The 12886-nt window shown below is 37.0% G+C and overlaps 1 protein-coding gene across 1 annotated transcript in view; it reads left to right on the top strand.

Annotated features, from left to right (window-relative positions):
- The window catches only part of bcr (BCR activator of RhoGEF and GTPase), a 69561-nt gene that overhangs the window by 53201 nt on the left and 3474 nt on the right, over positions 1-12886 (top strand). Inside the window, exons 9-22 of the mRNA XM_084137483.1 lie at positions 2099-2220; positions 2520-2685; positions 3223-3342; positions 3451-3526; positions 3612-3716; positions 4096-4170; positions 4280-4377; positions 4921-5052; positions 8176-8235; positions 8317-8426; positions 9215-9354; positions 11120-11254; positions 11357-11462; positions 12236-12398. Of these exons, the coding sequence (XP_083993609.1) occupies positions 2099-2220; positions 2520-2685; positions 3223-3342; positions 3451-3526; positions 3612-3716; positions 4096-4170; positions 4280-4377; positions 4921-5052; positions 8176-8235; positions 8317-8426; positions 9215-9354; positions 11120-11254; positions 11357-11462; positions 12236-12398 (1608 nt within the window). The remainder of the gene's footprint in view (positions 1-2098; positions 2221-2519; positions 2686-3222; positions 3343-3450; positions 3527-3611; positions 3717-4095; positions 4171-4279; positions 4378-4920; positions 5053-8175; positions 8236-8316; positions 8427-9214; positions 9355-11119; positions 11255-11356; positions 11463-12235; positions 12399-12886) is intronic.

Genomic DNA, 12886 nt, shown 5'->3' with positions numbered 1-12886 from the left:
AGTACCATCACAATAACACAACAGTAATTTTTATTAAAATTATTTGACCAAGATTAACTAATAATAAATAAATAATAATAAATAAAAACAATTGATATTAACAATAATATTAACAATAGTTTTTTTTTTTTTTTTTTTTTTTTTACCAAGATTAAGAATCAACAAAAATAATATTTTTTGCTGTTTGATTTATAATAATAATTATTATTATTGTTGTTGTTGTTGTTGTTGTTATTATTATTACTATTATTGCCAAATAACCAGTCAACTGTCAATTATACAATTTAGTGGTCATTATGCAAAACCTGTCTGACTGCAGAATGCCACAACAATGAAGCTCCCTACTACCATCCCCAGGATGGCTGAGTTGCATTACCATTGGGACAAGAATCATAAATATGTGCCTCATCCTCCCTTTTGATTTAAGGCTTGTGGCAAAGTGAGAACTTTGAAAGGTCCCTTACTCACACTGATGTGACCAGAAACTATTGTTTCCTGTAAACATGTGGCCCTCCCTTCTTTTCCCGCATTTCTCTTAAGAAGAGTTCAGCAAACACGTTTTGGACAACCTCTTTTGCAATGGTATGCGCTTCCTGCATGATTCCCCTTTGAAACAGGACCATTATAATCTTGCTGGTGTGGGAGCATTTGGGAACATTGTGTTTCCCAGGATCCCGTTTCAGTATTGCTGAGTGCGATCTTATGGGCACAATCAGCTCTTTGAGTCTCTGAATTCACTGGAATCATCTTCCCTATTTCAAGACAGTAACCAAACTACTTACACAGGACTCCACAAATGATTTACTGTCAAAACGACTGAGCTGAGGAAAAAGAGGCGCCGTTAACCGCTGATTTAACTGTTTAAACAATGTAATTGCTCTTCCTCTTGGTAGAGATGTGGAAAGAGGCTGTCTTATCTTGTCCACTGCATTTCTGTATGCTAAAAATGGAGCCATGTTTTTGGCGGTGGCATAAGCTGAAATCAAGCCATTACACTTTGTTCTTGAAATGCAATGATGTACTACATATCTGGCATGCTGGGAGTTTTGGAACGAGTATGTGGTGACTCTTCCGTCTCTTCCATGTCCCCAGCTGTAGACAGCACATCACTGGGAAATTCACTCAAGCATCCCGTGATATATGTTTGGGTGAGTCAATGGCAGTAGTGATGTTGCACCAAAAAATTAGTGGTCTTGGAATGTGGAGGTGAGTGGAACCAGGTTAGAGCGTCCAATTGGATGAGATGCTTGTGATATCATCTTTTGTTTCCACACTGCAGAGGTGATGTGTCGTTGTTGGGAGCACTGATGCATGACGTGGCCAGGGGCTGTGTTATGCGTATATGTGTGTGTTTTCACACATTAACTACCGCTTAGGCTTGCGGGACTATCACTTAGCATATGATCTGTGGACAGGAGTTACCTGTTTCAAAATGTCCTCCCAATTTTCTCATTTCATAAACACAAAGACTCAAAACACACCAGCTCACTGCTCTTTTCTGAGAGTTGATGTCGTTTTTGAAAATAAGGTGGGACTGCCACCTAGTGGCACTTCAGATAAGTCAGAATTGTTCTATTGTTATGTTTGACAGATACTAATATAAACATTTGGGGTTAGTAAGAAAGAAAATGAATACTTTTATTCAGCAAGGATTCAATTCAAAAGTAACAGTGAAGACTTTTACATGGTTACAAAAATAAATATATTCATATAAATGCTGTGCTTTTGAACTGTTCATCAAAGATTACTGATAAAAAAGTACCAGTTTCCACAACAACAAAAATAAAGGAGCACAACTGTTTTTTTACATAATATGAACTGTTTCATAAGCACCAAATCAGCATCTTAGAAGGATGTCTGAAGGATCATGTGACTTTGTGTATATATATATATATATATATATATATATATATATATATATATATATATATATATATATATATATATATATATATATATATATATATATATATATATGTATGTATATATATATACACACACACACACACACACACACACACACACACATACTTTATTTAATTAATTGTATTTATTTTGTTTAATTAAAATTTGCCTGTTTTATTTTTCTGTATGTCAGAACCGTCAGCTGTTGAAGGACAGCTTTATGGTGGAGCTTGTGGAAGGGGCCCGGAAACTACGCCATGTTTTTCTCTTTACTGACCTCCTTCTCTGTGCCAAATTGAAGAAACAGATTGGAGGGTAAGGAAAATCTCCTTGTCTCTCATCTTCTCTATTCATTTCTATCTTTCCCTAATTCTGCCTACTCACTCTCTTCCTATTTTTATGAAATTCAGCTCACAATTACCATATAGGTGTTGTTGAGTCAGACACTCTTGTTATTTTCACAATATGAGCCTAACATCGTGACTCTTCAGATTTGTGGGCCCAGTCTGCACCATCCTCCATGCTCTATAATCAAATTCTAGGATGTATTTTTGCCTGAATATTAAATTATTTCCCCCATCGCCCCTTCTTCCCCTCATGCTGTCTGTCTGCAGGAAGAGCCAGCAGTATGACTCTAAGTGGTACGTTCCTTTCTCGGATCTCACCTTCCAAACAGCGGAAGAGTCGGAACCCCTGCCTATCCCGCAGGCCCCTGATGAAGAGCTGGATGCCATTAAGATCAAGATCTCATCCCTGAGGAGTGAGATCCAGAGAGAGAGGGTACAGGATATTTTAGGCAACTTTTCACTCAAATTGTCATGTATAATTTGTTATTAGTTTTTATGAAATTAGAAAAATAGTACATATAAATATGTGTGCTAGTCTTCTCAGACTTAACAGATCTGACTGTATATTAATTAATTTTTTGGAGAATCAAACCAGCATATTACAAAGATTTCTGAATGATCATGTGACACTGAAGACTGGAGTAATGATGCTGAAAATTCAGCTTTGCCATCACAGGAATAAATTACATTTTAAAATGTATTGAAACTGTTTTTTTGTTTATTTGTAGTAAACTACAAATTTAATTGTAGTAAAATTTCACAATATTACTGTTTTTACTGTACATTGAGCCTTGGTTCTTGTAAACACATTAGAAAAATCTCACCACCCCAAAACCTTTCAATGTTAGTGAATCTTTGACTGTAGGAAGCTGTCTTGCTTATCTAGACTGCATTTTTTGGGCCGCATACATGCATTCAAATGTTGACGGCATACTAGGTTTTAAGATTGTTTTTACTTCTATCTCAACAGAGAGCCAACAAAGGGTCAAAGGTAATGGAGAGGCTGAAAAAGAAGCTGTCAGAACAGGAATCGCAACTGCTGCTGAACTCTCCTAACATGCCCCTCAGAGTGCAGAACCGCAGTGGAAAGGTAAGAGCCAGTGATTCACAGCCTTTCTGTCGTATCTGATTTTCATCCTCAAACTCCTTCTCAATGTTCCTTCTCATGCTCACAGTCCGTGTCGGTTATGCATTTCAGAGCTACATATTTCTAATCTCATCGGACTATGAGCGTGCGGAGTGGAAGGAAGTGATTCGAGAACAGCAGAAAAAATGTGAGTGGCATTGTCACTGAAATCAGGATTTGAACAGGTGATAGTTTTTTTTTCCCCCTCAACTGAATGCTTACTTATTTTCCAGGCTTTAAGAGCTTCAGCCTGACATCCATGGAGCTTCAGATGCTCACCAACTCTTGTGTCAAACTCCAGACGGTCCATCAGTTACCCCTCACTGTCAATAAAGATGGTAAGAAAGGTGCACAGGTCTTAAAGACTATGTGAAATCAAAGCTGCGTTGTTTTTAAATGTTCCTAGATTTATTGTGCATGATTCTTCAGTGCAAAATGTAAATTAAAAAAATTAAAAATAAATATAAAAAAACACCCCTCAAATATAAAATTTGCTCACATCTTGAATGACATTTTTTCTGTTGATTATAACCAATAATGCCATATCTTATCCAAAGCAATTTGATTAAATTACAGGGAAAAAAATCCAGAGACAATTATTTATTTATTTAGTATTGTTCTATTGTGTTTAAATAATAATTTGTTTTTTATTGTATTCTTTTTTATGTATTTAAAATGCATTGAACAGTCCTCTCCACTTTTTTTCTCCACTTAAAGAGGATGAACCTACTGGACTGTATGGATTCCTGAATGTAATTGTCCATTCTGCCTCTGGACTTAAACAGAGCTTAAGTACGTGTCTTTTTCCTTCTTCCTCTCTCTGTGTTCATCAAAGTTCATGTATACATTTGCTTAGCCACCACATTAAAGCGTCAGTAACTCTTCCTTTTCCTCTCTTCAGATCTGTATTGCACATTAGAGGTGGACTCCTTTGGTATCTTTGTGAATAAAGCCAAAACAAGAGTGTACAGATACACCACAGAGCCCAAGTGGAATGAGGTAATCCCTGTTTAAATACCACTGATATGAAAAGACCTGCCTGCTAATACGCTCTTGAGGCTTTAATTCTTAAATAAGAGTAGCGTAAGTGAAGCCATGTGGAATATGAAGTCCTCCTGGACAAATTACATTTGATATTTTAATTAAAAGCAATTACCATCCCCCAATGTAAAGGGGAGAAAAGGAAAGGAAATGAGGCATAGCGGGTGTTAAATCTGGTCAGAGGTACCCTTACACTGTTTGGTGAATTGAGTTCAAAAGTGACACTGTATTTGGTTTTTCTAACAAAATTTTGGCATTCTGTGTTGTTTTATTAATAATAATAATAATTGTATTATTATTCAGTAGCATGCAGCTTTTTATTTTATTTTTTATCTATAATTATTTATTTATTTTCCCTAAAAGAAGTTTTAGCTACTGTACGCATATATTTGTTATATACTGTATATTTGTTGTATATATATATATATATATATATATATATATACATACACACACATATATTCTGGATAATGTAGTTCTTCTGTATTGTTTCTGCCTCAGGAGTTTGAGATTGAGTTGGAGGGCTCCCACACATTACGTCTACTTTGTTATGAAAAGAGCTACAACAAAGCCAAGATGAACAGGGAGGATGGAGACAGCACGGATAGAATTATGGGCAAAGGACAAATCGCGGTATGATCTACAGTCCACTGCATAAACACTGCAACAAACATTTTGCCATTTGTTCTTTTATTGATAAGTATTTAATCATATTTTGAATTAGCTTTTATTTTTATAATTGCTGTTTTCATTTATTATTTAATGTCCTTTTGACTTTTTTGTCATATTCAAGTAATTTTAGTACTTAAACTTGTTTCAGTTAGTTGCTAAGACAACACTTTAATTTTTGTTTAAATATTGAATCTAATGGTTTTTTTTCCATCTAATTTTATTTTATTTCAGCTTTTTTTCAATTAACAAAAATGATAAGACCACCCAGGCCTTTGGTATACACATTTTAAACCAAAAATTGGATGGATGGTCGACTAGTCATTTGTCACTCCCACTATTTAGTTAGTGAGGTCAACTAATATTTTTGTGCCTATTTTGTAGTTATTTAGCCTATATATTGTTGTTGACATCTATATATGTCAAATTGGCAAATTGCTACTGGTTAAACAGGTGCGTTGCGGGCATGAATTTGCTTGGCTCTCATGTAAACTATTGTGAGCTAAGTGTCATCCTCCATCTGGGCACTCAGTGAGTCCGGTCAAAGGTATATCTGCTCTTATGAGAGACATGGTCCCAGATGGGGACTGGCCTTTATACTCCAGACATTTAATCTTCTTTTTAATAGATAGGTTGTTATTCACTCTGCCCTTTTAAGGCATCAAATCATCCATAATTCATGTGGCCTGTTTGAAAATGTCACATCCGAAACAACGTCAGATCAGCTGACCTATCAGTCCCCTCCCCAGAGAGTTTTGTGGGGTCATACAAAGAGCACAAAATTCTTCTGCCTTACAAAAAATTGCTTGTAAAGTCTAGGTTTAGATGCAATTGGTTGAAAGTGTCGGTTGGTGTATCATGGGGGAAGAGGGAGGGATTTAGTGGTCTGTTTCATCAGTATATTTAGTTTTTATTTTAGTTAGCATTTTAGGGCTTTTTAATGTGTTTACTAATATTATTTAAATATGTTAAAAACTGTTACATTTTTCAGGGGTGTCTAGTATATCACTCCATATTTAATATTTTGATGAACTAATGTTTATAATTTATAAAATACAGTAGAGTTTGTCCAAAAAAAAAACACATTAATTTTAGTTTTAGAGTCATGAAATGTCTTTTTTTCAGTTTCTTTTTAATGTTAACTTTTATTTTAGTTAGCGAAATTTATTTCATGTACATAAATGATGACAACACTGCATGGCAGCAGTATAAACTTGCTCTGATTGGTGCACTGGATGTCAGTGGCTATGGAGGGATTTATGGGCAGGGCAGGGCAGCTTAGTCAGACTGAGGTAAGTCAAGGGATCATCTACTCTGAGCTTGAGGTGCAGAAAAATAAAGTTATGCAGATTTACACAAGGAAAGTGTCGAGAGTCGAGACAGTAAAGAATGAAATAAAAGGAAAATAGATCCTTCAGTGAACAGCAGTAGATTTGGGGACTCTTGAAGAATCTGGATGCATTTGCAGTGCAGTGAGTAATTGGATCTCTGTAGCTCAATTCTTGCACCAGACTGAGGATTTATTGTTGTTAAAAGAGCTACTGAAACACTTTATCTGATATTGTAGACCTTCTGAGTTATTTCAGTTGACGACAATAGCTCATTGTTGAATTGCAGCTATGGATCTTTTAAGAACAAATATAACCCTTAAGGATGATCCTCAAGGTCCATATTACACCACATCCTAAGGGATTTCCAGTTCCAGCTGAAGATCTCTGCTCAGTTTCTACACAGTCGTAGATGGGATGGAGATGAGTGAAGATGCGGTGGTAGGGCTGACTGAGGAGGGCAGGAGCTGCTCTCCACCCTTCAAGGACTGTGATGTGGGGCTGGTGGAGGGTGTAGAGGTAGACATTTCCACGCAAACTGCCCTGGCAGGCAAAGGAACAGGGTTATGGTGCCGTGTACAGAATGTCCTGCACAGAAGAAAGGTAAAGAGGGGAAAAATTACAGCTTGTTGTTTGCTAAAAGGGAACTGTATTCAATCATAATAAGCAGTTGTATTTGGGTAAATGTTTAAGCAGTCATTAGCAGTGTCCTGCAGTGTGACATGATATACTTCATCAAAAAAAAAAAAAAAAAGATGTTTTAATTTATTTTATAATTAGAATGCATGCATTTTTATAGCCTTATATTGAGAGACTATATTCAATATTTGTAAAAAAAAAAAAAAAAAAAAAAAAATTATGTTGAAAGAAATCCATGTTATCTGTCAATCAGTTTTAATGATTTTTTCCCCCACTGTTTGTTTATCATGAATACAATATTTTATTTAAAATGTATTGAAATTTCGGTTAACTTCGAAATGAGAATATGAACCACAAGAGATGATATTACTATTGACATCTACTCTGGCTTCCTATATAATCTGGATAATAAAAATAAAATAAAAACTTAAAAAAAATATTTTTCAAGCTGAAATAATGATAATATTATTCTATCCATTATTATTAATATTAATATTTTTCAAGCCATAAGTCAAAATGTACCATTCATGTCAGCATTCTCACACATATATACACACACACACACACACACACACATATATATATATATATATATATATATATATATATATATATATATATATATATATATATATATAAATTATTATGTGTGGGTGGGGTTTTGTTAGCCATTGGAGCTCTAATGACCTTAGTTGGCACTGGTGTTTGGCCGGGCTAAGCCCTAGTTCTCACTCTCTCTCCCTGCCCTGTTGACAGGCAGGTTGTAATGACTGAGATGATGAGATTAGATAGCAGTGCAGGATCAGGCCTTACACGAGACCATATGGAGATTAGGCCAGGATGAGGGAAAGGAACATGCTGAATTTGGCCCACTCCAGATGGCCCCACGTTTGCTTAGAGGGATCATGGAAATTGGCTGGTGATGTGCAAAACTGCTGTATGAGGAGAACTGGTATTATGAAAAATGTTCACATCACTTCAGGCCCTTCATAACATCTGTGGTGTAATTAACAGATAAAGACACACGTGTAGCCAATCCAAAAGCCCTCTAGATCATCAGAGCCCTCAGAGTTTATATTGGAAATCCCATTGTATTTTACTTGTTCTGTTTCTTATCCAGTTGGATCCTCAGATGCTCCAGGGTAAAGACTGGCAGAGAACAGTTATCCCTATGAATGGGGTGAGTATATCCACATCTGCTCCTCTGCTGTGATCCTACCATCCATCTCTATAATTACTAAATATACACATTTTTCTGAAGATTGAGGTGAAAATATCCATGAAGTTCACCAGCCGGGAGTTCAGCCTGAAGAGAATGCCCTCACGGAAGCCCATGGGTGTGTTTGGAGTAAATATCTCCTCAGTGACAAAGTGAGTCAGCACACATTTTACATGAGGATTAGACATACACTAGAAAATAATTTGATCCTTTTTTCAAAAAGGAGCTTAAAGCACACACATTTTGATGCTATTTTTTTGCATGTTTAGGCATTCACTGTGGCAAAGGAAATTAGAATATACAGAAAATTATAGGCTTCATAGAACTGCCTTTTTCTGTGCAGTGTTTATGGTCTGATTTGATTGACAGTAATGAGGATTGTCTGTAATGAGCTTCCTAATGGGGTTAAGGGCAGAACCAATTAATGCTTTAAAGACAACATGACAACACCAGCACAGATACTTAGACCCTAACATGCGCACTAAAAGTCTCTGCATAAGCAGCACCTACCACTGATTAATGTAAAGCATTAAAGAGATAATTCATCCAATAATACATTTTGACATTTACTCACATTTACTCATTGCAAATCTTTGTTTGTTCTGTCATTATTCTACTCTTTTCCATACAATGAAAATGTACAGTGAACACAGGCTTTCAACTATTAAGCAGCACAACTGTTTTCAACGTTTATAGTAATATGAAATGTATCTTGGGCACCAAATCACCATGTTAAAATGATAAAATTATAAGAAGGATCAAGACTGCAGTAATGGCTGCAAAAAAAATTTATATGCAAACCCAAAGAGTAATGTCAAAATGTTATTGTTTGCATATCTTGTTTTTGCTGAATGTAAAAAAAGTGTTGCCCTTGTTTCTGTCCATCATCTTTAAAATCAAATGGCTGGTCTTGTGATGTTGGTATTATTTCTTGTCTCAGACGGGAGCGCTCTAAAGTGCCCTACATAGTCAGACAGTGTCTAGAGGAGATCGAAAGAAGAGGAATGGAGGAAGTGGGCATCTACCGTGTCTCAGGAGTGGCCACTGACATCCAAGCGCTCAAAACTGCATTTGACACCAGTGAGTGACCATTGTCATTTCATTTCACCTTTATTTATATAGCACTTTATACAATACAGATTGTTTCAAAGCAGCTTTACAGTGGTGAACAGGAAAATAATGATACAATGATGCAAACATAATTCAATTCTGCTCAAAAGCAGCTCTAAAAAGACAATAGTAAACAGTAATTATTCAGTTAAAATCAGTTCAGTGTTGATTTAGTTTGGTTCAACAACTGTGTAAAGTTCATCAATTATGGAATGAGTGGAAAACAGTGATTTCATCGTCCAGCACTTTTCAGCTCTTATCCAATAGTGTCAGTGCATTCAAGTCAGTAAAATTGCTGAATATTAAGTGTCCTCAACTAAGCAAGCCAAAAGGCGACAGTGGCATGGAATCCAAACTCCATTGGTGACAGAAAATGGAGGAAAAAAACCTTGGGAGAAACCAGGCTCAGTCGGGGGGCCAGTTCTCCCCTGGCCAGATGAACAACATAGTGGGCCCTATTTTAACGATCAAAGTGCATGGTCTAATGTGTTGTTGCATGCATGTTCATGATGATAAATGAGAAAAAGTCACAAAAAATCAAGAAAAAAAACATAGGTTAACCAGTATTTCCAGCAACTATAAAATCTAAACGGGTCAAATTGACCCGCAACATAACACAAGGGTTAAACACAGCCCAGATTTCGTAAAAACTATCGTTTATACTTGTGCGTGTTTATATTCCCGCTCACAGACCGTCAGATCGGAAGAGGGTTATTAACAGAGCAGTCGTTGTAAGGGTTGTCTACTCTTTAAACAGCATTATGGTAAAAATGGAACACTATGGCAACTGTGGCAAGTGCACTTAGGGCGTGTTCAAATCCACTTTTGCTAGTTTAACGATGGGAAAAATGGCCGCATGGTCTAAAAGGGTTGTCCCTATTCTCTTAATGAGCAATGGGTGTGTTTTGGGCATAACGTAAAAATAAACCAACCAGAGTCTCATCTCCCATTCCCTTTAAAAGCCAGTTGCGCTCGTGCCTTGACGGATTAGCTATTTAGGCTACATGATGGAATTTGCAAGCGTAAAGACAATGCGTCTCCAGAGAGGAAACAGATCTGCTCGTGCGCGAGGTAAAAGTGCGCAAGCAGACCATCTACGGGACAAGCCGGATTCCACCATATCTTTATGTACACAATATTAATCTTTTACATTGTAATCCTTTTATTTTTAATATTTGGCTAGTTTGTGTGCTGCTGCGCGTACCTGTGTGTAATAAGCAGAGTGTACGTGCATTGTGGACCCGTCTATAGGCACACAATACTAATGCACTCTTTAAATAACAAAAAAAATACTGCGCCATTGACAGACCAGGTTTCAGTTGGTCAATGGCGCAGTCTATTTCAGTTGCCTCAAAATAGCAACGTGCCAACAATGCACCTGAACACACCTCGTTTTCAGACCAGCACGCCCATGGGCGCATAAATAGGCGCAAATGAATTTGCTTTTTGAACAACTGCGTCGGGCTGAAACTAGCAAAAAACACTTGCGTCGTGCTTGGCACTGCATTGCGCCGGATGTATGATAGGGGCCGGTGTGATTTAATTCCAGGCTTTAGACTCTAGACTCCAGCAAGTCAGATTATGGATTAATATCATTCAGAATATTTCATCCAGTTCCTTCTCTTTAAAGATTGGGGTACATCACGCCGTGTTTTGTTACATGGAGCAATGACAGATATATATTTTGTCAGCCAATTTAGTTGCTGATTTCTCTCTTTTTCTCTCTCTGTAACAGATAACAAAGATGTGTCAGTAATGATGAGTGAGATGGATGTGAATGCCATTGCTGGAACGCTGAAGCTGTACTTCAGGGAGCTTCCTGAGCCTCTGTTCACTGACGAGCTGTACCCTAACTTTGCAGGAGGCATTGGTTTGTCATTTGTTTTTACTTACAAAACACAATGCAAAGTATTGAGCAGGCTTGGCTTCTTAAAGGTAGAACTATATTGATTATGTCCTTGTTACTCTGCAGCTCTCTCAGACAGCGTAGCTAAGGAGAGCTGTATGCTGAACCTCCTGCTGTCTCTACCAGAGCCCAACCTGGTCACCTTCCTCTTCCTGCTGGATCATCTCAAGAGGTAGACAAGATTGAATTGACTTTCACAATGTCAGAGGCTTAACAACAAGGAAGACAGGTTCCTGGATCAACATCAATTGTTTCTGGAACATTCATATGAAAAAATAAAATAAAAATCAAAGCTGGATTATTTTAGGGGTAGGATTGGAGATGGTGTTAAGGCTATGATTGGTTAATAAAAACATTGTTTCCAGAGCACATTCTGCTTGTTTACATCACATGGTCCTTCTTGGAGTGCTGCTAGCTTCATAATCAAAAGATGTAGTTGGGTGAATCTCACCATGAACATATCTAGGTCAAATTTCATCCCAATTCCAAAAGAGAAAATATATATATATATATATATATAAATAAATATTTTGCATAAATAAATTATATTGTAATGTAATGTACACTTCCATGATAATTACACACATTTCCCCCTCAAATTCTCATTCCAATGCAAAAAATAAATAAAATAAAAATGATATATATATATATATATATATATATATATATATATATATATATATATTATTATTTTTATTTTTTATTTTTTTTGCATTACATTACAATTTTAGTTCATTACAACAAAATATTGTATTAAAAATATTGTTATTGGTATTAAAATATTGCTTAATCTTAATGGGTCTAAAGTAAGTTTCATTTTCCTTAATAGAATAGAATAGAATTGAATCTTTTCACATTTTATGGTGAAATATGGCTTGAACATGTTCTTGACAGGTCATCCAGGTGCTTTTTTACACTTTCTGCTCTTCCTCTTTTTGTTTTTAGGATTGCCGAAAAGGAGTGTGTAAACAAGATGTCTCTTCACAATCTGGCCACCGTGTTTGGCCCGACCCTGCTACGACCCTCTGAGAAGGACAGCAAGATCCCCACTAACCCCACACAGCCTATCACGATGGGGGACAGCTGGTCGCTGGAAGTCATGTCACAGGTATGCTCAGAGTGAAACCACAAAGAAAACCATGATTGACTATTTACATTTTAAAGGCACACTATGCAGTTTCCGTTTTTCTCAAACAGCGACCCCTAGAGTCGCTGTGGAGTACTTGTATTTAACGTTACTGTCGTAAATATCAAGCCGCTTGTCCACCTGCGTCTCGATTTCTGACGCGACGCCAAAGCCCATTCATTTCCTATGGAACTACGTCAGGCAGCAAAAACGCCCCCGCAAAGCATGATGGGTCGCGTCGCGTCGATTTGGTCAACAGCGGCGCTGCAAAAAAGTATCTCGGTGGATACTTTATGCAAATGAGAGCGTCAAAACGCGGGGCAGCAGCCAATGGAAACTCGGCGGCGAGAATTTGTGTATGGCCGTTGCTATGGTTTCATATTTAAAGTACACACAAACCCCGGCCCCAAGCAGCGAAAACGTCACAGGCGTCGCGTCGGAACAAAAATTTATCGGACGCTGGTGGACAA

Source organism: Abramis brama (assembly GCF_963993115.1).
Source record: "Abramis brama genome assembly, chromosome: 15".
Taxonomy (NCBI): domain Eukaryota; kingdom Metazoa; phylum Chordata; class Actinopteri; order Cypriniformes; family Leuciscidae; genus Abramis; species Abramis brama.
The sequence above is the reverse complement of the archived record's forward strand: the minus strand, read 5'-3'. Positions and strand labels throughout refer to the sequence as shown.